We start from the raw sequence: 24,587 nt of genomic DNA, 5'->3' as shown, positions 1-24,587 counted from the left end.
CAAGCGCTCACACTTTGCCATAAAGCGACTTTCATCCATTCCACATTCTTTAATCTAGACAGAAAACCAATTTGTTTACTGGGTTTTGCACCACAAGCCACAAAGAATTGTAATGAGTGAGAAGAATAAAAATCATGTTGTGCCCATTCTTACAGTTTACTAGATATCAGTGTGATGTTAGGGCATTCTTGCAACTTTGAGACTGAGAGAATGTTTACTGATGTTTGAAATGCTGTAAAGGCTTTTCTTGAACCCAAGAAAAGAACTCTGGAAGATGTTTTGGGACAATCTGATACTAATGGAAGATGAATGATTGTCATTAGCAATGGATTCATGACAAATCTCTACTCCTTGCTCACCTATCTCATCTAAGGGATTCTAATCATCTAAGTATCAAACATTCTTGTTTTTCTAAAGAGTCCCCTCTTTAAGATGATATCCTAGCATGAGGTGCCAGGGCAATAACTATTAAGTGCCCACATATGGTGTTTTATGGGAATACATCTGATGCTATAATATTGTTGTCACAAGAACACTTGGCTCTTCAAGCCAGGAATACACATGCTCATAATAAATGATTTTTATGACTTCACATACACAATCATGATGCACAGAAAGTATAAAGGAAAGACTGCTTATTTTATGCAGCTTTGGCACTAACTCCATCCCCAATTATAGGCAACCAGGGGATTGTACGAAGCCAATGAAAGCATAAGGGTGGAAAATGGAAAAGATAACACTATGCTTTCACATACTGAAGGCTGTTATTGTTCAAATTGTAACAGTATTGTTTTGTTGTTTTATTTCCCTCCATGATCTTAAATGCTCCTTCCTTCTTTAGTGCTGCCAAAATGTGAGTTGTCTCACTCATCAATGGCAACTCTTTAATCTTTCCTTTTTGGCTTAGAGCAAACAACAAAGGTAGTCATGGATGATTCATACTGTCTTTCATGCTCAGTGGCAGGCTTTTTCCCCTCCCTTAATAATACCTGAGCTTTTAAGGGTAGAGTTGGGAGAAGGTGAAGGTAGGAGGCAGCTGTTCTCCTGTTGTTTTTGCTGAGGGTTTGTACATTTCAGGATTTCCAGATTACAGCCGGGTAAGCATTTTCTGCAAAATAGGAAGCCAAGCCAAATTTGCTGGGTTTCAGGTCTGCAGACAAAATTTAAGCCAGCTGGATTTTATTGGGAAGTTTTGCGTGCAAGTAAACCTAGTGGTGAAACTCAAGCCAGCATTTGTCTCCACTGGAATGGGCTCTATCTTTAGGGCTATCCCGCTGGGGCTCTTCCCTTGAGGGCGTTTTGAATTTTGAAAGGTCCTCAGAGAAAGCTGCCAGATTATTGCCTAGAGTATCTGATTGGAATCTTAGCCTGTGAAGGTGGAAGGTGCAACTAGATATGATGCCTTTCTCAGTCAATTCTTCAGAGAGATGAAAGGAAGCTGGGTCTCTCTCTGTAATCTGATTTTAAATTACCCCAATTAAAACAGCTAATGATTCTCTATCCATATGTACTTACAAAAACAAAAGCCAACAGACATATATTCACTTAAACACACACACACACACACAACACACAATAGTGCCTGGTCAAAGTGGCAAAAAAGGCCAACTTATGGGATTTGAATACAACAAAAGTTTCACATCATATTTTGAGTGTGCCTTAGGTAAAATTTATCATGTTCCTTGCTAAAAATACGCAGTTTTAGAGATTTAAACTTGTAAATAATAGAAGGAAAGAAACACACTCTATTACAATTATTTAGTGAGTTTGGGATACATTATTTACGAAGCTATTTAGAATTTGGAAAACAAAGCAATAAAAGGTAATACAATCCTACAGAAAACACTTTTACTCTAAATTTCAATTTAGATCTCTGAAAGAATAAGTACTTTTCCAAAGGCAAAGAAAGAAATGATACAGGCTTTCTTAAAATTTCAGTAAAATCAGAGGAAGGAAAAGTTCTTGGCAGACTAATGGTTTTTTTGGCATTAAAAAAAAAAAAAATCATTCCAGAGCTTGTCCTGTATACAGACAGCATGGAAGTTTCCTTAAAGTGTACTGGCCTCATACATATCTGCAGTTGCCTAATCCAAGAATATTAGGGCACATCTAACATCAGAGATCATCTATTTCTGTTAAACTCTTACTAAAATTTAATATGTGAGAAATCTGGGGTCTGGGGAGAGGATAACCAATTTCTTGCATACCACTTGCTGTAGTTAGGGATCCAACTTGTTTCCTGGGCTCCCGTTCTTTATATGATAACATGCTGCCTCCCATCAAGCACATTTTTCAAGGATTCCTTTGTTATATACACATGTTCCCTAGGAAGTGTAATATTTATAATCAATTGACAATGATAAATTTCACCTGATTAGATGAGAGGAGTATGTTTTGGTTGTTAAAATCACAGTTTCTGGTGCCCCAGACTGCCTTGTGTAAATCCTGCCACTATTGCCTTCTGTGTGACCTTGGACAAGTTACGAACCTCTAGGGCCCCAGTTTCCTCTTCAGTAAAAGAAATATCATCTACTTTACATATTTCTTGTGAAAATTAAAGTAAACAAGACATAAAATGAAGAGAATAGTGTTGAACACATAGCAAGCACTCAATTAGGTCACATGACTCTGAGTAAACAAAAGACAAGCAAGTTAGCGTTCTCAGCCAGGTACTGCTTTAAACCGGCAAGCGACACCTTTAGATGGTTATTAAACCTTCATTTTAAGGATATTTTATATAGCTTCAGTCCTCCCCACATTATCATTTCACAATGTTGAGATGACTTTGCAAGCAGATCCGTTAAAACGTTCCTGCGGTTTGTCAAATGTAGGATTATTTTCAAGAGTTTGTCCAGATCTTGATACTATGAATATTAATTGGATGTTTTAAAGATCTGCTTCTGGCCATTAGTCATTCACTCTTTCTGCAGTTTCTCTGAGGCAGGTGATAATGTGCTCGAACAGCACCAACACCTGATAGTCTTTACTTTCCATAACAAGTGCTGTCAAATGTAGTAAAGCTAAATGCATGGGAAGACCTTGTCTATAGGCTCCACCTCTCTACTTTAAACTCTGGAGCCTTCCAGGAACGTCCCAAGTACACTGTCAGAGAGATTAGAGCATTCCATGTAGTCTAACCTGGTAACTGAGTCTGACTTATTCACTGCTATCCTTGGGAGGTTGGGCAAATCTAGGGTGGACCTAGAGGGCCCGAGATTTTTCTATATGCAGAGATCTGATGCAGATTCCAACTGCCAGGACAAAGTGTCCGTAAGGTCACGGAAGTTAGCAAGAGAAATATGACTTCCTCAACTATAATGAGGTTTCACATTGGAAGTTCAAACGAGTAACATTACCTAACTGGTCTATCTCCCTCACCCTGTGGTAGCTTCTCACCTCCAAGCCTAATCTCATTCAGCGTGGAGCCCACATCCCGCACTGCTTTCTGAATATCGTGAGTTATATGCTGAAACTCAAGAGATGACGCTGTTCTGACGTTTTCTGACTCACGACTTTTCTCCATCAGATCAGTGGTTATCATCGTGGACAGTGAAACTGTGGGGCCAATAAGAGTTTTTCCAGTGATCCATGTTTAGTTTTTCATGTTTATAACATGACCATCTTGGTACTAATACATCTGGGATATACTAGTAATTTATTTATAGTTAATAAAAAACAGGCATCACCTCACTATTCTTTAATCAAAACCAGTGCCTCTCTTGCTGTTGACTCTGGGGATGTTTATTGTGTGGGGATAAGGGACAGTGGGGGCAGGGGGTGATGAGATCTTACTCCATCAACTTGGTGAGCAAATTGAAACACATTTAAGAATTATGGTTCTAGGGATCATATCTCTTTTGGTGTTCCAAGATCAATTTCAACGTGGTGGGGGGTGGTTCCCCACAACAAGCAATTTTGAGACACCAGCTGGGTGTCATACAGTTCAACTCACTTCTTATACTATCTACTCAGAGACAGCATTAGATCCCACAGGTTGAGGGTTCAGTTCTTCGAGACTCTGCCTGGCTTCAGATACAATGCAAATCCAGGTACTTGTACCTCTGATGGACTGGCTTTAAATTAGGGGTTCCCACGACCTCCTCCCCAGGCTCAATCAATTTTCTAGAGCTGCTTACAAAACTCAGAAACATTTTACCTCCTAGATCACTGGTTTACTATGAAAGGATGTAACTTAGGAACAGGCAGATGGAAGAGATGCCTAGGGCAGGTATGGGGAAAGGGCATGGAGCTTCCACACTCTCTCCAGGCACGACTCACCCAGCACCTCCACATGTTCACCAACCCAGAGCTCTCCAAACTGGTCCTCTGCGGTTTTTATGGGGGCTTCATTACATAGGTGCGCTTGATGAAATCATTGGCCATTGGCGATTGATTCAACCTCCAGCCCCTCTCCTCTCCCTAGAGGTCAGGGGGTGGGACCGAAAGTTCTAACCCTCTAATCACAAGGTAAGTTCCTCCGGTGACCAGTCTCCATCCTTAGGCTACCTAAGGGCCTTCTAAAAGTCACCTCATCAATATAACAAAAGACACCTTTATCCCTCTATCACAGGAAATTCCAAGGGTTTTTGGAGCTTTATGCTAGAAACAGGGTGGAAGAGCAAATATACATTTCTTATAAATCACAATATCACAGTATGTCAAAACAACGAATGTTGAAGCTCCTCCGTTGGAGGTACAGAAGTGTATATTGACATTGATGATTCAAGTAAGAGAGGATTGCTAGACAGTAGCTGATTTCAGGAAAGAATCAACGAGTACTCTAAGCCAGTGATTCCTAAAGTGTGTTACCTGGACAAGCAGTATCCGCAACCCCTGGGAACTTGTTAGACATGCAAATACCCAAGTTCAGTCTCAGACCTATTGAATCAGAAACTCTGGGGGCGGGGACCCCCTCCAGGTGATTCACAAGCAGCTGAAGTTTGAGAACCACTACTCTAAGTCACTCTCTCAAGAAGAGTTTTAAGAAATTATAAGGACATCTGCTTGAACGCTTTCATGACACTGACACCTAGTGTCCACGAAAAACAGATTCCTAGATTGACACAATGCATCAGGGCGATTAGGTTGACCTATTTCTCAGTAGCAGACAGGTTGTTATATACCAGATACGTAAATTATTTGTTATATGGCTATTACATTAGATTTTTTGTTCTTAAAGTGTCCTTAAGAGATTGTCTAGGCCCATGCTACACAAAGTGAGATCGCCGGACCAAGAGCATTGGCATCACCTGGGAGTTTGTTAGAAATGCAAATCTCAGGCTCCACTCCAGACCTCCTGAATCCGAATGTGCATTTTAACTGAAAACTATGTGATTCTTATACACGTTAAAGTCTGAGACCAATTGTCCAAGTTCATCATCTGCCCTAAAATCATTCAAAGAATATCATATTTAAGAAGTCACTTATCCTAGAAAATACAACACTTTAGATCTTCCAGAAACGATCGTCTCCCACATCACCTGTGACATCATAATGATTATGCAAAAATTATTGATTTGCGTGATTTTCCAAATCCCTCGAAATCTATAGGAAGAGTTAATATTAACTGAATATTACTATGTTCTGAATATTTCTTTATATGAATTAACTGATATAATCTTTGCACCAACATTCTAGGTTAAGACTGATTATTATATTTCACAGACAGGAAATTGAGGCAAGGAGAGTGAATAACTTGTGCACAATTACTTATCTTGTAAATGATGGAGAAATTATTTGAACCCAGACATTCTGTGGTCGTATTGCCTCTCCAAGGCTATGTTCTCTAATAAAGTCTGTTAAGACTTCTATACATGGCATCTGATTATTATAGGCATTGTTGTTGATCATAGTTTTTAACCAAAATTCAAGAGTGCGGCTGAGGAAGAAGGGACATAGAAGAGGCTGTGTTTAAATTTTACATTTGAAAGCAAATAAAGATGAAATACATTGATTTATCACCGAGGCCCAAACCAAAAGAAATATCCAGAATTCTAAGTCTATAAATTAAATAGCATAAAAGGCGAAAGTTACAGAATTTACCATGGATCTGAATTTTTACATTGGGTGGTAACTAAAGTCTTTCTAAAGAAATGGTTTATTTGTTTTTATTATTCTTTTTATTGCTAACTTGTAACACACATGCCTGTTCTCTGTAGAATTCAAAAGAGTTTGCAAATAATGAAAAATAAGATCCTAAAGGAATCATCATTAATTTCTAAGAGGAAAAAGATACATTTATACGTGAGCGTCTATGAATTTGCTGGACTGCAAATTCACCATGGAGCCACTTTAATCCAGAAAATACAAAATACTGGACTATTTAGAGGCTATGTTATAAATATGAATACAGAGTAGAGAAATTCTGTTGAACGTTCCTTGGAAAACCAAGAGACATTTTTAGCACCTGGACTGAATTTGAAGGAAACTGGACGTGAATTAGAGTTTTGTGTAGAAACCAAGAAAAAGTCAGTGGTTTTGTCTAGATGAAGTGATTTATTTAAAGCCAAAACTTAACATAAAGCTCCTGGAATACTAACCTATATGAATTGGCTGTAAGAGAAGGCGGTGTGTGTGTGTGTGTGTGTGTGTGCATATGTGAAAGAGACAGAGAGAAAGAGAGAGATTTTTGCAATGGAAATGTCTTTCACAATTCACTTGGCTCACAGTTTTATTTATAGTCTATAATCTTCCTTTCTCAGACAGCCAGGTATCAGATGACAATAAAAATTAAAATGAGAATTTACAAAAGTGAATTTAAGCCTTTATTAATCCATTTTGCACAATCTTTAAATTATTTTGCTAAAAATAAGTATAGAATTTTATGTAACTTAGAAAAAATATATAATACCCTGTATTATGCACCTCCATACATTCCCGGGTATGTTTCAAGGACTTTCTATAAAAATGCTCACTAACGAAATGCTATTTTTAGATCGAGACCTTCACTGGGAACAGACAGATCAAACGTTGTAAGGCAAGATGAAATGCAGCCAGATAAATAATCTACCCATTGAATGCAGACAAGTAAGATGAATAAAACAGTCTTGCTAGCAATCTTGATATCTAAGATGAGGCCTCAACAGACAGATGAGTGAGAAGTACGGTTACAAAAAAGAAACTAAGTAGTAGAAATCGGTACTAATGAGAAGGTCTCTTTTCTTGAGCTTCTCAAAAGACTATACACATTTTTAGCAGTGTTATATTAATATTTCACAAAAGCTGCTAGTTCTGCAAATCTATTGAGGACAATCTTCTTTCATTGTCGTTATTAACAGGGCTAACCATATCATGTAGTTCATTAAGGAGATACATACATTTTAGAGCAAAAATGTGTTTGGATCAGTTGCTTATTTACAGTGTTGACACCACCCAAGAATCAACTAAAACAGTTTCCTATTACTCAGACTTTTTGAAAGTAGATCTATAAAAAGGAAAAGTGTTAGAAAATATAAGGGGCTTGAAATGTTTTTACTAAAATGAGCAGTAGCAGCCTAGTCTTGTTAATTTCTGAGTCTTTTGCTCAAATATTTGAATTTAAAATTCCAGCTTAAGTGGAAACACAAATGAGTGAGGCTCTTAGTAGGGAAGCTGTATTATTAGGAGGGTTCTAATAAGGGAATGAAAAACAATGGTATTCAGAAGACAGTGATACAAAAGAGATATAGTAGACATTGCTTCATTCATTCATCCATTCATTCATTCACTATGATGGAGTGGTTAATGGGTACCAACTGTGTTTTTCGGCACTGGGGTGAAGCAGGCCACCTTGAGAGCTGCATGGTCTTAGTCTTGCCTTTCTGAGCACAGACGTTTCTCATTCCCTAAGAGGTGTGAGCAAAAAGAGGCTCTGGAACCCTTGGCCGGTGACAGGGTTTTTCCCACCTGTGGATTAGAGCAGTGGTTCCCAAACTTGGTTGAAAATCAGAACCACCTGGGTGAATTTTTTTTTTTTAAACACAGATTTCTGAGCTCTCCATCCCAGGCCCACTGAATTAGAATAACGGAGGTTAGGGCCAAATATATATAAATTAAACAGATTCTCTAGATATTTCTTCTTCTTCCTCTTTTTTTTTTTTGAGGAAGATTAGCCCTGAGCTAACTGCTGCCAATCCTCCTCTTTTTACTGAGGAAGACTGGCCCTTAGCTAACATCTTCCTCCACTTCACATGTAGGACGCCTACCACAGCATGGCTTGACTAGCCGCAGGCCGCCAAAGTGGAACGTGTGAATTTAACCACTGCGCCACAGGGCCGGCCCCGCTCTCTAGATATTTCTGAGGATTAACAGGTTTGAGAACCAAAAATTCAATGTCCGTCTTCTCCATCTTTGGTATGGTCTTTATGATCAGCAGGTTCTTCATTAATAGTGCAAAGATTGTTCCTAAGATGAGCTGTGGAACCAACTGGTTTTGGTGAAACATTAATATAGACTCCTCAAAACTCCTAAAAATGTGCGTAGTCTTTGTAAAACATCAGAAAAAGAAATTCAATGGTCCAGTCCTAAATCCTGAACCAAAAACAATGGTTTTTAAAGTAAGAGCAATTAAAATGTATAGTTTGTTTGCTATGTAACAGGCACTTTGTACACTTCATCTCATTCACACTCTCCGGATGAATAGGTGGTCTCCAGCAAACCCTAATAGGAGAGTTACAGCACAGACCCCTTGGGTCCTGGAGCAAGGCTATGCCATCTGCAGTGGACGACCATCTTGTATTTGAAATATAGCTCCTAACATGCCACCGGCTATTATCAGATCCATTAAGTCCTTGCTTCCCAGAAAGATGAGCACAGTATATCAGGGCTAACTGTAAATAGACAGCTGTCACACCACAAATCCACTTAGAAGACACTGGTGAAGGGAAATCTCTCCAGAGGCAGAATGCGAACAGTACTCTTGATTGTTCACTTTGTAGAGAAAGAAGCGGATAGAAGTTCAGACTGAAGTGGTAAATTGCTTGACCAGAGAGATGAAAAGAGCAAACCTGAAGACTGTAGACAAGGAAATGAAGTGAAAAGGCATGTAGAAGGACTCATAATAGCGGCTCAAAGGAGGCAGATCTTTGTATCTGAGGTTAATGCCTAGCAGAGAGTATCTACAAGAGAGTAGGACCTCAAGGTAGACTGGTGATTTACCTGGTGAGGCCAACCATGCCCTCTCTTCAGCCACACAATGCCTGTGCAATAAGCATGAAGAGAGTAGCTACGGTAACAAGGATCAAGGCTGTGCATGGGCTCCACAGACTGGATCCCTCTCCTTAAGGCTGATCCATCAAAGTTCTGCCAGTGCTGAAGGCCAAACCTCCTAGCAAGGGCAGAGACCTATACTGAGACCTCAATTTGGCAGGTTGGTGGCAGACTGACAATGCCGTTACACTCCCACCCTGAAGGAGGCAGTGATGCATCCATACTGGAATTTATACCTACTGTGGACATGGATTTGCCTTTGTTCCTCACCATTATACTTCCCAAATGCCTAATCTATTTTTGTGCAGATGCAACCTGACAATGCTTCACCTTAGGCCTTGCACCATATGCCTTGTGCCACTGCACTGTGAAATGTCCATGGGGCTCCACTCAGCATTCATGGATGTACTGTATACAATTTCCAGGGAATCAAGGCTCATGGGCCACTCCTGAGAAGTAGGAGACAGGATCCAAAGGCTAAATGCTTTCGCCTTTCTTCTGCCATGAAGACAGTTTTGTGATGCATTTCTCAAAGCACCTTGAAGGTCCCAAAAGAAACAAGACAGCTTGAAAGAGCTAGAGTGATAGGGTGAGTTGATTACTATTGACTGAATTGTGCAGTTTTACAATAAAGATAGGAGCTTAGGTAAAAACTGGCTAGTTTTCAAGCGAGATCAGAGAGATTAAAATGTGTACTCTATAACATTGAAAACTGACTGCTTCTAGATCCCAAATAGTAAGAGATAAGACTAAAAAAGATCTCCAGTTATAAAAGGCCCAGTATTTCTGAGTTAAACAAATTGACTCAACCATGCAGCAAAAATCTAATTAAGGGTATTACATTTTCACTCAAGTCTATTGTTTAGATTAGCTTAAATCATTAAATCAGAGGGAGGGGCATGGGGGTGAGGAAGCAAGGAAATAAGGCAGACTTGGGAACTAAGTCCATAAAATACTTTTTTATTGTGGATATTGGCACATGTAACTGACTAAAAGCAAATAGATTAGAAACCTAACACATTTTTAAGAGATTATACAGCCAAAGTAGCCACCAGTCTATTTGCAAAAAGTCTGTGACTGCTAAACTTTAAAACAACTTTCAATTCCTCAAACTGTGTGAGCAGGATACGGTCTATGAGAGCTCCAAGTTCCCCAGAAAGGGAAGCTACGAAACCTACTAAACCTACTTCAGACATGGCTATGGAGGAAGACGGATAAGGAAGAACATTCCAGGAGCAAAATGAGAGCCATAGAAGGTGGTCCTTCCTGGTTATCCAAGGAAATCCACACTGTCAGAGAGACTTCATAATGCCCATCAAGTAGGGTCTCAACACTGTGTGTGGTAACTCTCCCATTTTTCCTTATTTTGAAAGGGAGTTTTTATTGAGGTTATGCTGCCCCTGTTAGAATATATAGTTATAGCACATACGTATATGGAAAGAGAGAGAGAGAGAGTGTCTGTGCATGGTGTTTGATGTTCATGTCGGGAGGACGGCAGGGAACAGCTGTTCTTTTTAGTTCATGAGTTGCCTGTATACTACAAGGCACCGCAACATCTAAATTGCACCTTACCCAAGATCTAGCAAAATCTCAAAATCCAAAAGAAAATATCAAGTGCGTGGGCAGATAATTGTGTCAGAAGCTTAGAGAAGACGTCTGCCCTAAAGACTGAAAATCAACCTAAGGAGTAATGATGTTGTGGCCACGGATGAGCTCTCCTAGGGCAAGATTATAGAGTTACTCTAGCAGACAGCCTACAGCCGAACCTGAAGCAACACAAATATTAATTGGCCAATTGGATAAGCTTACAAGGTAGACATAGAAGAAGCATCCAGAGTAATCAGAGGAAGACAAGACGAGAGAAAAAAATGTGTGTCAAGAAAGAAAGAGTATTAATCTATTCCCGAAGGTGGCTTAAAATTCCAGCATGACAAGGACTTCCAGAATCTCTGAGTTGGATGTGGTTGGTAACCTGTAGGAAAGATGCTTTTGTGAGGGGTCTATACCCGTCGGCCAGACTGGAGTGTGTAGATCACCATGTAAGAGATGAAGAAATTGAAGAGATGAGCACAGGCAACTCTTTGGGGAAATTTGCTGTGAAGGGGAGGAGAAAAGGTGTTAATTAGCGAGTTTTTTTTTTTCTTTCCTTTTTCATACAAATGGATATTCTTGAGTGTATTTAGAAATGAATAGAGTACTTCTATTTCTGGCAGTATGACAAAATTGGCATCAGGACAAATCACCCTTCCACAAGAAAATGACCACAAGGTGCTGAAAAAATTTCTAATGACATCTTCAAATGTAGACAAAGCATTTACTAAAATTCAACAATGATTTCTTAAAAGGGAGTTGCAGTCGAGGAATAGAAGAGAACTTCTCTATTCCGACACAGAGTATCTACAGAAAACTTGTGAGAAACATTATACTTAATGGCAGAATAGTGAAAGAATGCCTTTTAAGATGAGGAACAAGACAAGTGTGCTCAGCGTCACCATTTAGATTTAACACTTTTCTGTGGGTCCTAGATGTGGAAGAGGAAAGAGAAACGAGGAAAGGAAAGGTCTGAGCATTGGACAAAACTATAAGTATTGAAAAGCGTATAATTATCTACATAGGAGATATAAAGGAATTCAATAAATTGTTAAATTTTGTGAGTATTTAACAATGTTGCTGCATGAAAATTCATGTGTAAAATCTATTGAATTTCCATAGTTCAACTACAAGGAGTTTGAAAATATCATCCTAAAAAGATGATTTACAGCAGCACTTGTAATATTTAGCAATATCTGGAAATAATTATAGCCAAAGCTATGCAAGAAAATTATTATAAATTAAAGAATATTATTGAGAAATAATAAACACTTATTGAAAGACATCAAGAAGATCTACATCCATGTACTGAAAGGCTCAATATCATTAAAAAAATAAAAAGGCAAATCCGGTGACAGGTGAAGGGTGGGGGGGTGAGGGGAGTGGAGGGATGCTGAACAAGGCCCAGGGCACCAATGGGTGGGGCAGGCAGCTGAGAACGTGCCCAGCCCAGGAAAGTGGCAGGGGGCAGGAACACACAGGGGCTAAGGCTCCAAGCTCCTCACATATGCTCCATTGGAATTCATTTACAAAACACAAATTCAAAGATCATAGTACGAATTTCAAGGCTGTGACTGCAGAACATGAAACCCTAAGCTCAGGGGCCCTCTGAGTGCAGAGTCCTGTGCGACAGCATTGGCCACACACCGGTGAAATTGGCCCTGCTGATACCCAGGTCCAGCCTCCATATAATGTAATTGTATTAGTTTATTGGGTATCTCGATTTTTAATCTCTTGGCGATTCTCATCTTCAGGAATGATTGAGAGCCACTGTCTTGGATAACATCATGTGTGTTGTATCAGTTATGTATCATGCATGTGTGTATCAGTGTATGCTTGGTTACCTCTGTGTTAGGGGAAGAAGGAACGTAATATGAAAGGCACTTAAAAAATAATGACAATGTTCTATATCTTAAACTCAATGGTAGATACCATTATTCTTCATAGTTGTGTTTATATTTTAAATTTTCTTTGGTAACTATAAGACTTCAAAAAAAAACTATCTTTTAAAATGGCAATCGAATTTAATCCAGCTGAGGAAAAATGGTTGTCTATTCAAGAAGCCGCTAAAAAATTTCCCCCTTTACATAACCCACATAACACATAGCCGGGGCAAGATCTACACCAAACTGAAAAGCTTCTGCATGGCAAAAGAAACCATCAACAACAACAACAAAATGAAAAGACAACTTACCAGTTGGGAGAAGATATTTGCAAGTCATATATCCTATAAGGGGTTAATATCCAAAATATATAAAGAACTCATACAGCTCAACAACAAGAAACCAAACAACCCAATTGAAAAATGGGCGGGGATCTGAACAGACATTTCTCCAAAGAAGACAAAAAGATGGCCAACAGGCACATGAAAAGATGCTCAACATCAATAATCATCAGGTAAATGCAAATCAAAACTACAATGAGATATCCCCTCACACCCATCAGAAGGGCTATTACTACAAAGAAAAGAAATAACAAGTGTTGGAGAATATGTGGAGAAAAGAGAACTCTTGTACACTGCTGGTGGGAATGCAACCCAGTGTAGCCACTATGGAAAACAGTATGGATATTCCTAAACAAATTAAAAATAGAATTACCATATGATCCGGCAATTCCACTTCTGGGCATTTATCCAAAAAACACCAAAACATTAATTAAAAAAGATATATGTAGCCCTATATTAATTGCAGCATCATTCACAATAGCCAAGACTTGGAAACAGCGTAAGTGCCCATGGACACGTGAATGGATAAAGATGTGAGATACACACACACACACACACAGTGGAATACCACTCAGCCATAAAAAAGATGAAATCCTGCCATTTGCAACAATATAGATGGACCTTGAGGGTATTATGCTAAGAGAAATAAGTCACTAAGTGAGATAAGTCAGAAATAAGTCAGGAGAAAGACAAATACCATATGATTTCACTCATATGTGGAAAATAAAACAGCAAGAGAGTCCAGCCTGGTGGCATAGTATTTAAGTTTGTGTGCTCTGCTTCAGCAGCCCGGGGTTTGTGGATTCAGATCCTGGATGCAGACCTGCATACTGCTTATCAAGCCATCCTGTGGCGGCGTCCTACATACATAAATAGAGTAACACTGCCACAGCTGTTAGCTCAGGGACAATCATCCTCACCAAAAAACATAACAAGCAAACAAACAGCAACAACAAGAACAACAAACACATAGATAGAGAGGACAGATTGGTGGTTTCCAGAGGGGATGGTGGTGGGGGAGGGCAGAAAGGGTAAAAGGGCACATGTACCATGACAGATGGCAACTAGACTTTTGGTAGTGACAATAACGTAGTATGTGTGCATGTATGTGTCAGGGTGAGGGAGGCATCTGTTTGGTGTATACAAGGTAGTCAAGGTACGTGTGTATTGTAAGTAAAAGAAAAGCTTCCAAAAAAAGTACACCAACCTTCTTAACCTTGACTCTCTAGAGAATGGGATTGGGGGAAGAATTTAATTTGTTTTTATATCCATATTCTTTAAATTGTATTTAAGCTTGTAGCACCTTGTATTGCTATGCTTCCATTCCCTGCAGGATTTAGTGGAGATAAGGAGTCTCTTTTTATTTTTATTTTTTTTTAAATCATTCTTCAAAAAGAAAGGAATGAATCTTTAGGGGCAGAATGAAGATATTTCCAAATCTCTTTTGGATGACTACAGTTGCCATAGAAAAAGACAACTTTGAGCAAGATGAAGAGAACATTCCTGTCAGTGCCAGGTAAGCCCGCATCTGTGGACTGAACGCCTCAGTGTAACAGAGAAACACAACAGTGATCCTTCGATCCTTCCCATTCCTGTGGTCCTCTCTGTCTTAACTCATGTCTCTCTCTTCCATTTCTCTCACCTCTCTATCAACTCTAACTGCCACTGATTTGCTCTGTGCTGCAAGATACCAGAGAAAAACAAGTCTACGTGCATTCAGAGGTTGGTAGTTAAGTGGAAGTTGGTGGCCAAATACAGTTTGTTCAGGATGCTCATTTGCCTAAGTGTGGTCCTACACGCAGGAACAGAGCTGTGTTCTTCAAGCGTGTTTTCCAAGCTTAGTTCTGAGACCAGAACTAAGAGGTTCTGACCGAGAGGGTTTGGGAGCATACTGTACAGACACAGCTTCGTGGTCTTTACAGTCTTACAGCCAGGTGGACGCAGTGGGCTCCACGGCAGCCAGCCAGGGTTTGGATTCTGATTCTACCGCACTATGGATGTAGAACACTGAGCAAGCCATTTAATCTCTTAGCTTCCTTTGCCTCAAGTGCGAAACTATGGAAAAACAAGTCTACGTGCATTCAGAGGTTGGTAGTTAAGTGGAAGTTGGTGGCCAAATACAGTTTGTTCAGGATGCTCATTTGCCTAAGTGTGGTCCTACACGCAGGAACAGAGCTGTGTTCTTCAAGCGTGTTTTCCAAGCTTAGTTCTGAGACCAGAACTAAGAGGTTCTGACCGAGAGGGTTTGGGAGCATACTGTACAGACACAGCTTCGTGGTCTTTACAGTCTTACAGCCAGGTGGACGCAGTGGGCTCCACGGCAGCCAGCCAGGGTTTGGATTCTGATTCTACCGCACTATGGATGTAGAACACTGAGCAAGCCATTTAATCTCTTAGCTTCCTTTGCCTCAAGTGCGAAACTATGGAAATAATAGTATCTAGCTGATGAAATTGTTAAGATCAAATTAGAAAATGTGACCAAAAATAAGCAGTGAAGAAATGCTAGCTGCTCTATAATCGTTATAAGACTCTGACTTGGATAGATCAAGGAAGATCGTTTCCAGACAAACCGATGCTCCAAGCAAGTGTTCTGCAAACTTCAGAGAACAGCACATTAGTGAGTCATGAAATCAATTCAGTGGGTAGTAGTCAGCACTGAAAAAAATTGATGGAATAGAATAATAATTAAAAAAAAATAAGACATTGCACGTAAAAGGCTAATGTAAAATGCCTTGCTTACTGTGGTCTGAGGTCAAATAAGTTTGCAAAACAATGCTTCTGAGCAAAACAAATGTGACAACCAAAAACCTTCCCTGATTGTTCTCTCAGTGCTACTCAGTTCTGCCCCTTTCCTGTACAGTGAGCAGAAGCTAAAGGGGGATCTTTCTAGTAATGGGTGAGCGTCCTGGGAGGATGTGAGAAATCAGGAGGCAGTACTTAGAGAGAGTTCATTCAAAAATGTCATTGTGCGGGGCCAGCCCAGTGGCATAGTGGTTAAGTTCCTGCGCTCTCCACTTCACTCGTTCAGATCTGGGGCATGGACCCACACACTGCTTATCAAGGCATGGCATCGTGCCGTCCCACGTATAAAATAGAGGAAGTTGGGCAAAGGTGTTAGCTCAGGGCCAGTCTTCCTCCTCCCTCAAAAAAAGTCATTGTCCCAAGTATATGGGGCAGGGGATAAGGGTTTGTTAGAACTAGCGAGACCTAAGGATTTGGTTCTTGTATTCGTTTGAAACTTTTCCTATTATCTGAAGTTCTGAGAACTGTGACTCAAGGCCTTTAAGGTTCCTTTAATTCTATAAACCTGCCACTTGAAATTCCTACTGTTAGTAGGTAATAGAGGGGAAAATCTCATAAAGTTTAGTCTTACTTGGTGAGTGAAGAAAATGAAACAGTTTTGAATTTTCACTTTTCTAAAATCTTGCATAGCAGTACAATGTTTATGTATTTTAAAATGTCCATTTCTACTGTTTCTCCATGAATAATTTTTCCTCTATATAGGTTATAGTAGCCAAAAGATATGAAAGTAAAATGCAATAATAATAAAAAAACATATGGGAGAAAATCAGATTTAGAACTAGAATAAATTGCTTGGACTGGCATTTTAAGGGAACTTATACCCAAGGAACCAAGTTATCACTAACCTGTAGCATCTACTGGGTTTTTTTTCTGGATACCACTGAATATGGAGGAACCACTTATAAATAACCGTGATAAGATAACTGTAAATATTGCTTTTGGTTTAATTTATTTTATTTGGTATTTTCTTCTGTAATATTATAAGCCATTCACTGTAAGTACCTTTAGTTCCAATAGAATTAACCATCTAATATTAATCAGAAAGGAAGATTATTTGAGAATACAAGTCAACACACATAATGCTCCAGTTTTCCTCTTCGTATCCTGATTTCATTTGAAATTTGTCTGTAGTGCCAATTAGAAAAATTGTAGAATTCCACAGAAAGTTCTATTGGAATCAAAACCATACACTCTGAGTTCTGTGCCTATTACCCAATACTCAACAAATCATAATTTTGATCACATAGGCTAATGTGTATCTCTCAAGTATTTCTAAAGAAAAACAGAAAAAAATTGAAAATGTGTGTGTATCTGTATATTGTTAGATAGCTTAGATAAAGATACATGCGTATGTGTATGTGTCAAACATTTTTCATAAATATGAAGATTTGGTTTGTAATGAAATAGTGCATGTCTATTATTTCCTCCTGCGAATGATGCCTGCAGGGTTGGTGGTTACACCTAAGGGCCTCCGGGCCTGGGGATGTTTTGGGACTTGCATGGTTACATGGACTCACCCTGAAGATGGATACTGGAGAGGTCTTGAATTAGTATGTGATCACATCCTTAGGTTCTTTCTGTTAGACTCATAGACAATCCCTCTCAACCACTTACTCACTTTGAAACTCTGGTTGAATTATTTAAATTTCTAAATCTCAGATTTCTTATCCCTAAAATAGAGTAAATAATAACTTTAGACAACATGTTTTCCATCCCATCACTACAGGTGGGTCAGCAGACATATTAAAGAGAGAAACACTAAATCCAAAGGTAAATATGTTCCACATAGGTTGGGACAGCCATATAGTAGATTGTTAAATTAATAACCCCCTGATGAATCCAACTTTGAGTATATACATCCTTGCATAGTCTCCTCCCCCAGAAACTCTGAGCTTGGCCATGTGACTTGCTTTGTCCAGAGGGACATTTGCAAATGTGACAGAAGCAGACACTTGAGTAGTACTTGCACACTGGGGCTTAGCTGCTAGGAAAGCTGCTGTCACCACGTAAGAGTCCTGGGGTCTACTGCTGAAGAGGTCAGATGGAGGAGAACCATGCCATCCCAACCAATAGTGCTTGCTAAACACAGTCTTGGACTGTCCAGCCTCAGTTGAACTACAAGATGACTGAAGCTACATGAGTGACCCCAGACCAGACCATCAGAAGAGCTGCCCAACTGAGCCAAGCCCGATGTGCGGAACTGTGAGCAAATAAATGGTTATTTTAAGCCACTAAGTTTTGGGGTGATTTGTTCCTTGCCATAGAGCATTAGATGCATTCAGTTTTCTGATAGGATAAATCGTTTACACTATTGAAATCAATAAGTGATAACTATGAGTGACCAGTCACATAAATTAAAAACATGTACCAGTTGCTGATAAATGAGTAAAATAGTAAATGCACAAAATATAATCAGAAAATGGGTTTTAAAATGGAATAACAAATATAAAGTTGTCTTTGTGAACAAATTTTCTGTGCTGGATTACTACTTGTGCTGTATACACAGAAACAAGAAATACATATATATTTTTTATATATATATAATATATATGCAGTTTTATTTGGGGAACTTACTGAAACATGACCTTCTATGAAGCATATGCTGGAAGATCTTGCACAAAGACTCTTCACTTTGTGTAACGGCCCTGCAGGTGCACTGCACTTGCAGGACCGTCCCCAGGGTACCAATGTAAGCTGCTCTGCAGTCATCAGTTCCCGAGCAAGTGAGGTCCTGCCTGCTTACAGTACTGATGCAAGTCTCATCTTCGTAGCACTTTCTAGTCACCCGCTGCCAGCATTTTGCCTGGAATGTTCTATAGCGCCTCCTAGAAAGAGTCAAGAAATGGAATTAACCTCCAAATAACATTATTTCACATTAACGTGTACTGCTGCCTCACAAAATGAAAGATTGACATAAAACAAAGTGCCTCCTGATTGCCAGCACATAGCTGAAAACTAATTTTTTACATTCAAATAGCCCAGCAGAGACTGTGGAAGAAAAAGGAGAGAAACCCTCTGAATTATTCTCCTTTTGTGATGAAAGACAGAGGCTAAGTTTAGGATTCCCTGGGTGAATTTTCCTTCATTGTTAATTTTATTTCATTGGGTGATGATTTGCAGTGAGACCTACTTGGGAGATCCATTAGCAAGATTTCTTAAAGCAGAACATGGTTTCGTGGCTAGCATTCGGGCTTTGTCTCGTAGCAGGTGATTTCAGATAAGGCTCTTCACCTTTCAAGCCAGTTTTCCCACAAGATGGGAGGTACCACACTCTTTCTCAACATTTCTAAGCAGACTAATTAGAATTTACAAAATGTTTTGAGATTTTCTGGTAGCGAGAGCTAAGTTAAAGTAAAACATTTTGAGTTTGTGTAATGGCCAAGATACTCCATCAGAACCACATCCATTCATAGCTTTTCTGACTACGTATTTGATTCTTGCTTTACTAGCTTTGAATGAAAGTCAGGATAATGTACAATAATTTCACTTTTGAAACTTTTAAAGTCAGAAGATGTTCTTCCCAGTGGAACCAAGGATATTAATCTTCCTACTTAACATTTATCACCTAAAATTACATTTTGCCCTTTCTTGAATAGGTCACCATCCAACACGCGTGAACACCTTTTGAGTCATGACATTTGTCATAAGCTTACTTGCTGTCATGATGCTACTCTGCTTAAATCCATAAACCACATTATTTTCAATAATCTATTTTAAATCATCTTAAGGGATTCAGCTTTTAAATATAATGGTAAAAATTAATTAGCATATTTTAAAATTTATGTTTAAGGAAATACAACTTTTTTAAGCACATAATTCTGAGGCCAGAAGAATAAATAAGTTCCTTTAATGCCATTAAGAATGATATAAAAGATGTCATCTAAATGTAAGTATTGACAATATTAATTGTCATTTATGGGGTTGATAGAGAATAAATTTGCACCTAGGTGCCATTTATTCTTTTTTAAATATGCGTTTACTAAGTTTAAGTTGCATGATTTACCTCCTTAGTATTTCACTCAGAAGTTGTTTCATTCAGAAAATTAGTTGCGAAGTTTTGCAAAAATGATGAACTAAAGGACATTTAATTAAAAATTCAAAGATCATAAAAATACTTTGGTATACTAGTTACCTAAATCATTTAAAAATCTTTTTATATATGGCAAAAAATATTTATATTATAGAAATTTTGTTTTAGGTTTGAAATGTTTTGATATACAGTATTTTCATTATCTCTATTTTCTTGATCTTCTGCAATTTTTTATTTTGATTTACTCTTCAAACAATTGAGTGCTTAAAAGAATAATTTTAAAAATGGAATTAGTCATTTTGATTTATTTTTGCTATTTATTTCCAACACATTGCAAAATGTAAGAGAATGTCTGTATAATTTCTACACACAGAATGTATTATAGTTGCTTTTGTGACCTAATATGTAGTCAAACTCTGTGAATATTCCACAGCATTTAAAAGAAATGTGTATATTGTGGAGTTTTGCCTTTAAAAAGTAGTTTTAGAATTTTTTTCCAAGCAAATACTTTTTTTCACTACTTTCTTGAGTTCATGCACTTTAAAATACAATGTATTATAATTTTTTGTAAGTTTCTAAACATTTATAATTGGCAAAACATAATCTCACCTCCCATCTGTACTGGACAAAATTAATCGAAAAATGGCCTTTATATCACCTTCTTTGGCCTTTTGAAATGAACAAAAGAGTTCCAAGACCTATCATGAGTTGAAGAATTGGAACAGGGACAGAAGTTGGATTTTCAAACCCAAGTGCCCTACTCTGCCCCATGTACATGCTCTTCTGCAAAAAAGATAAGGGAGAAAGGGCTGAACTTCTGCACAGAAGAAGTGGTTTTTCATTTGGAGATTTTTTTCCATCTGAATTACATTAACAATAATTTAATATAAATGCTGGAAATCTCTCTAAGGCAAAATTTGCTTGAGAAAATCACAAGATTTGTCTTTTCACCTTGACTATTAATAGTGTATAATATTTCCATCACCTCTATTAAGTACTCTTAAGGGACTATCTGCACATAGTGAAAAGAAATCAAAGACACACAGTCCTTACTCTCTGAACTAATCTATGAAAGATAGAAATTACATAAGAAGATACGTGTATATCGACGTTAAAACATTACAGAAATTAAGTAAGAGCAAGATATTCAAAAGTGGAGGGAAATGAGATGACATCTTTTGAGTGCCTGTCATATTCAAGACCCCACACCAAGCAGTCTGGAGAGGCCGTTAAACCTAGGAGTCCTTGTGGAGGAGAATCAGAATCCCCAACTCTGTACCACTCAATCTGAAAAGGCGTTGATGCCAATGTGAGGTTAATGCAAAAGTGTGTGCTTCATGATCCACCATGGGCTTCTCAAGGGCTATAACAGCAGATTCCATCACTTGCCACTAAAATATGTAATTTGATAGGGAAGCTCCCATATATCATGCTCTGAAGGTTGAGGGCTACTAACTTCAGGATAATGAGGCAGAATACCAAGGGCCTGGCTCTGAAATCAGGTAAAACTGGGTACCCATCCTGGAGACATCTGGTGTTTCTGCAGGGATTGCTTAAAACAAATAAAAAAGGCATCCCATGCCTGATTAAAATGGTATTCGGTTTCATTTTTAGTGCAGATAGATTAACAGATAGTAATATTCTACTTGTGATATGAGAAAAATAGTATAATCAAATGTTTTTACCATATTTCATTGATTGTAAGAAATACCATTGTTTTCTTACAACTAAAATCATTTGTTGGTAATTAAATTATTGTTTAAATTTAATAAATGCTTTCTTGTCATTGTGCTTGACTCATTCCAAATACATTCGGGATATTAAATTTAGTGTAAAAATTAACATCTTAGAATCCATGAGATACAATATTTTACTAAATAAGGATTTTTAAGATATAAATGAGTTTGAAAAGTATAATTGCATTATAAAATATCTTTATTGTCAATTTTATTTTTCACTCAAGAGAAATAATTAATACACCTTAAAATAATTGATAAACATTTGTACGACAGAATCCTCAAAGATAATTTTCTTAAGAACTTTGGCATTCTATATAATAAGTTGAAGCAAAAAAATATGTCAATGCTCTAGCACTCTGCTTAGATCTTTCCCTTTTATCGTATAGAATGTGTGTTATAGGGAAGCAGTTGTCTTTTTTGACAAATGTTTGCAAGATCTGGAGCTACTTTGCAAGTTAGAACGACTGAGAGTAGTGGAGTGAAGACAGTTAAAAGGCCAAAAGAAAGCAGTTTACCAAGACCCAGACCCTTCGGGAAGTCGATAGCCTTAAATCTTTTAGCTCATTTGCCAGTGGTTGAAGCAAGGTCACAAATGTGACATCTTGCTCCAAGCTATCACATACTGAGTGACACCTCTACACTAATGTTTATTTTGACAGTTAAATGAATTTGCTATATATGGAGCTTTATTCATTTAAGTAAAATTAAATATAACAGTCCCTGATAGAAGGCACTGGGTAAACAAATTCGTATGACGAATTATCCCCAAAAGAAGCAAACGATGAATCCAAAAACTACACAGTTTAATGCTGGGTCTTAAAGAAATCTCCTTCAACATGGTAACATCAATGTTACAGGTAGTTTTGATTCATCTAATTTATTCCTCTGTCTTCTTTCCTCTGTCCTCAATTTACTTCCTCCATCTTCTTACTCTTGTCCAAGGAGCCCACTTAACTGTGAATCTCTTACCACACAAAAGATAAATTCATCGTGAATATAGAAGGAAATGTGTTAATGAAGACCATAATGAGGAATAGAAAAAGCCTGAATTTTGGATTAGATTTACGGTTCCCAGGAGGAGTTACTTGCAAAGGTACAGTATAGGCTCAACTAGCAGCCAGAGTGGAAGTTTTAATAAGCGAGCCAAATCATTGCTACCTGTCCTCAAAATCCTCCAGAACCTGTCCAGACATTTTACTCGGAGTAAAACCCAATGTTCTTAGCGTCCTTCAGGGCCCTCCATGATCGAGACCTGCCCACACCTCATCCAGTGACATCTCTGACCTAACCCCTCATTGCTCTCCCCGTTGCACATTCTACCCTCACTGCTTTTTGAACATGCCACGCACATCTCTTCCTCAGCACTGGCTGGTCCATTTGTTTGGTATCTCTTTTCTCAGTATTTACTGAGAGAGTTTCATTTTCTCACTTCTTCAAGTCTTGTCAAATGCTTCCTACTGGGACCACCCCATTTGCATTGCAAAACTTTCTGCCCATTTACAATCCCCATTATTCTGTGTTGTTGTTGTTGTTAACCTCCAGAGTGCTCATTACTTTGTATTATAATATACATTTTCCTTATTTATTATCTGTCTCTCTGACTAAACTATAAGCTCCACAAGGCAGATATTTTTGTTTCTTGCACACTCATGCCTAGAGTAGTAGTAGGTGCTTGAGAAAAAAATTTTTTGAACAAACAAACAAATGATTAACATTACTCCCCTGAGAATCAAGGTATGAGGTTGGGAAGAGGAGAATGGGTAGATTTCTGACATCACGTCATACGTGTGTCCTGGTAATATCCAAGCAGTACTCAAGTGAACTTCTTCCTGATCTCCAGTCTGAGACAGAAAGGATTAATGTGAAGTTTGAAGAGTCACCTTGTTAAAATTCTATGGTGTTTAGCAGCCTTAAATAATCATACCAAAAAACAAATTAAAAACCTGGCGTACCAGTCAAGTGTATTAATTCATTAGTCTAACTTGAATATATAATTTTGATAATGCTATTTCATGGCTACCAACTCCTGACATACTGAATTTTTTTATTCCAAAAACATCTGCATTTGAATTTCAAAATGCATGCTACACATGCACCACAGATCCAAAAGTATGCATTGTCTGGCCTTGTTTACATTATGTTGGGTGATGGTGGGAACTCTAGCTAATGTAATGAGATCAAGTGTTAGGACTGGACTGTAACAAATAAGGTGCCGAAATAAGAAAGTAAGGTATGCGTGTTTTTACTCACCTGCATAATTCATCATTTCGGCAGCTGTGAATTACATTGAGGCAAGTCGGGGGTGGAACCATGTCCACTGCACATGGCTTGCTGTGAAGAGCTTCTTTGGACTGCTGACAAGGTATATCAGATTGAGCACAGTCACAAAAAGCCAACATCTGGGCAATGTTAAAAGGCATGTTTTGATAGAAGAACCGTATGGCTGCTTGGCAATGTTTCACATCACACAGATTTCCATTTGCTGAGCAAGCCTTAAGGTAAGGGGCCAACTGTGCGTTACAGACCACATCCCCTACACACGCCTCTGCCACTTCCAAACAGGACGGGATCCCTTTGATTCCTGAAATCAATGATATGCCTGGGTCATGGAAAAGTAAACATAAAGCTGTACATACAGAATCTGCAAAATACTGTGAGAAGTCTATGAGCAAAATACAATGATGTACCAATGTGCTATTTTTGGCAAACATTACTTTTTTTGTTTTTTTTGAGTTAGTCTGAATTTCCTGAGACCCGAGTAGTGGGTTATTTGAATCATCTTTCATCTATGCTGGATACCCATTGTGATGCAGAAGAGATGGGAAGTGTGTAGCGCCAAAACTGAGCTGAAGGAAAAATCCTTGAGTCCAAGTTTCTGAAATGTAAACAATAAATCTTCAGAAATTGCATTTGAGCTATGCAGCTGATGGTGAGTTCATTGGTTCAAATCAACATGAGCCTTGTTCTGTTGCACTTTATATTTTGAGGGAGAATCTTGACTAAAGGCTCCACATAG

General features: G+C 38.4%; 1 protein-coding gene across 1 annotated transcript in view; it reads right to left on the bottom strand.

Annotated features, from left to right (window-relative positions):
• GFRAL (GDNF family receptor alpha like) overlaps positions 1–24,587 on the bottom strand; it is a 51,396-nt gene that overhangs the window by 14,072 nt on the left and 12,737 nt on the right. Inside the window, exons 3-4 of the mRNA XM_023624106.2 lie at positions 23,822–24,152; positions 18,377–18,627 (exon numbers count right to left, since the gene is read on the bottom strand). Coding sequence (XP_023479874.2) covers positions 18,377–18,627; positions 23,822–24,152 — 582 coding nt within the window. The remainder of the gene's footprint in view (positions 1–18,376; positions 18,628–23,821; positions 24,153–24,587) is intronic.

The sequence above is a fragment of the Equus caballus genome, chromosome 20, assembly GCF_041296265.1.
Source record: "Equus caballus isolate H_3958 breed thoroughbred chromosome 20, TB-T2T, whole genome shotgun sequence".
In the NCBI taxonomy this organism is placed as follows: domain Eukaryota; kingdom Metazoa; phylum Chordata; class Mammalia; order Perissodactyla; family Equidae; genus Equus; species Equus caballus.
The sequence above is the reverse complement of the archived record's forward strand: the minus strand, read 5'-3'. Positions and strand labels throughout refer to the sequence as shown.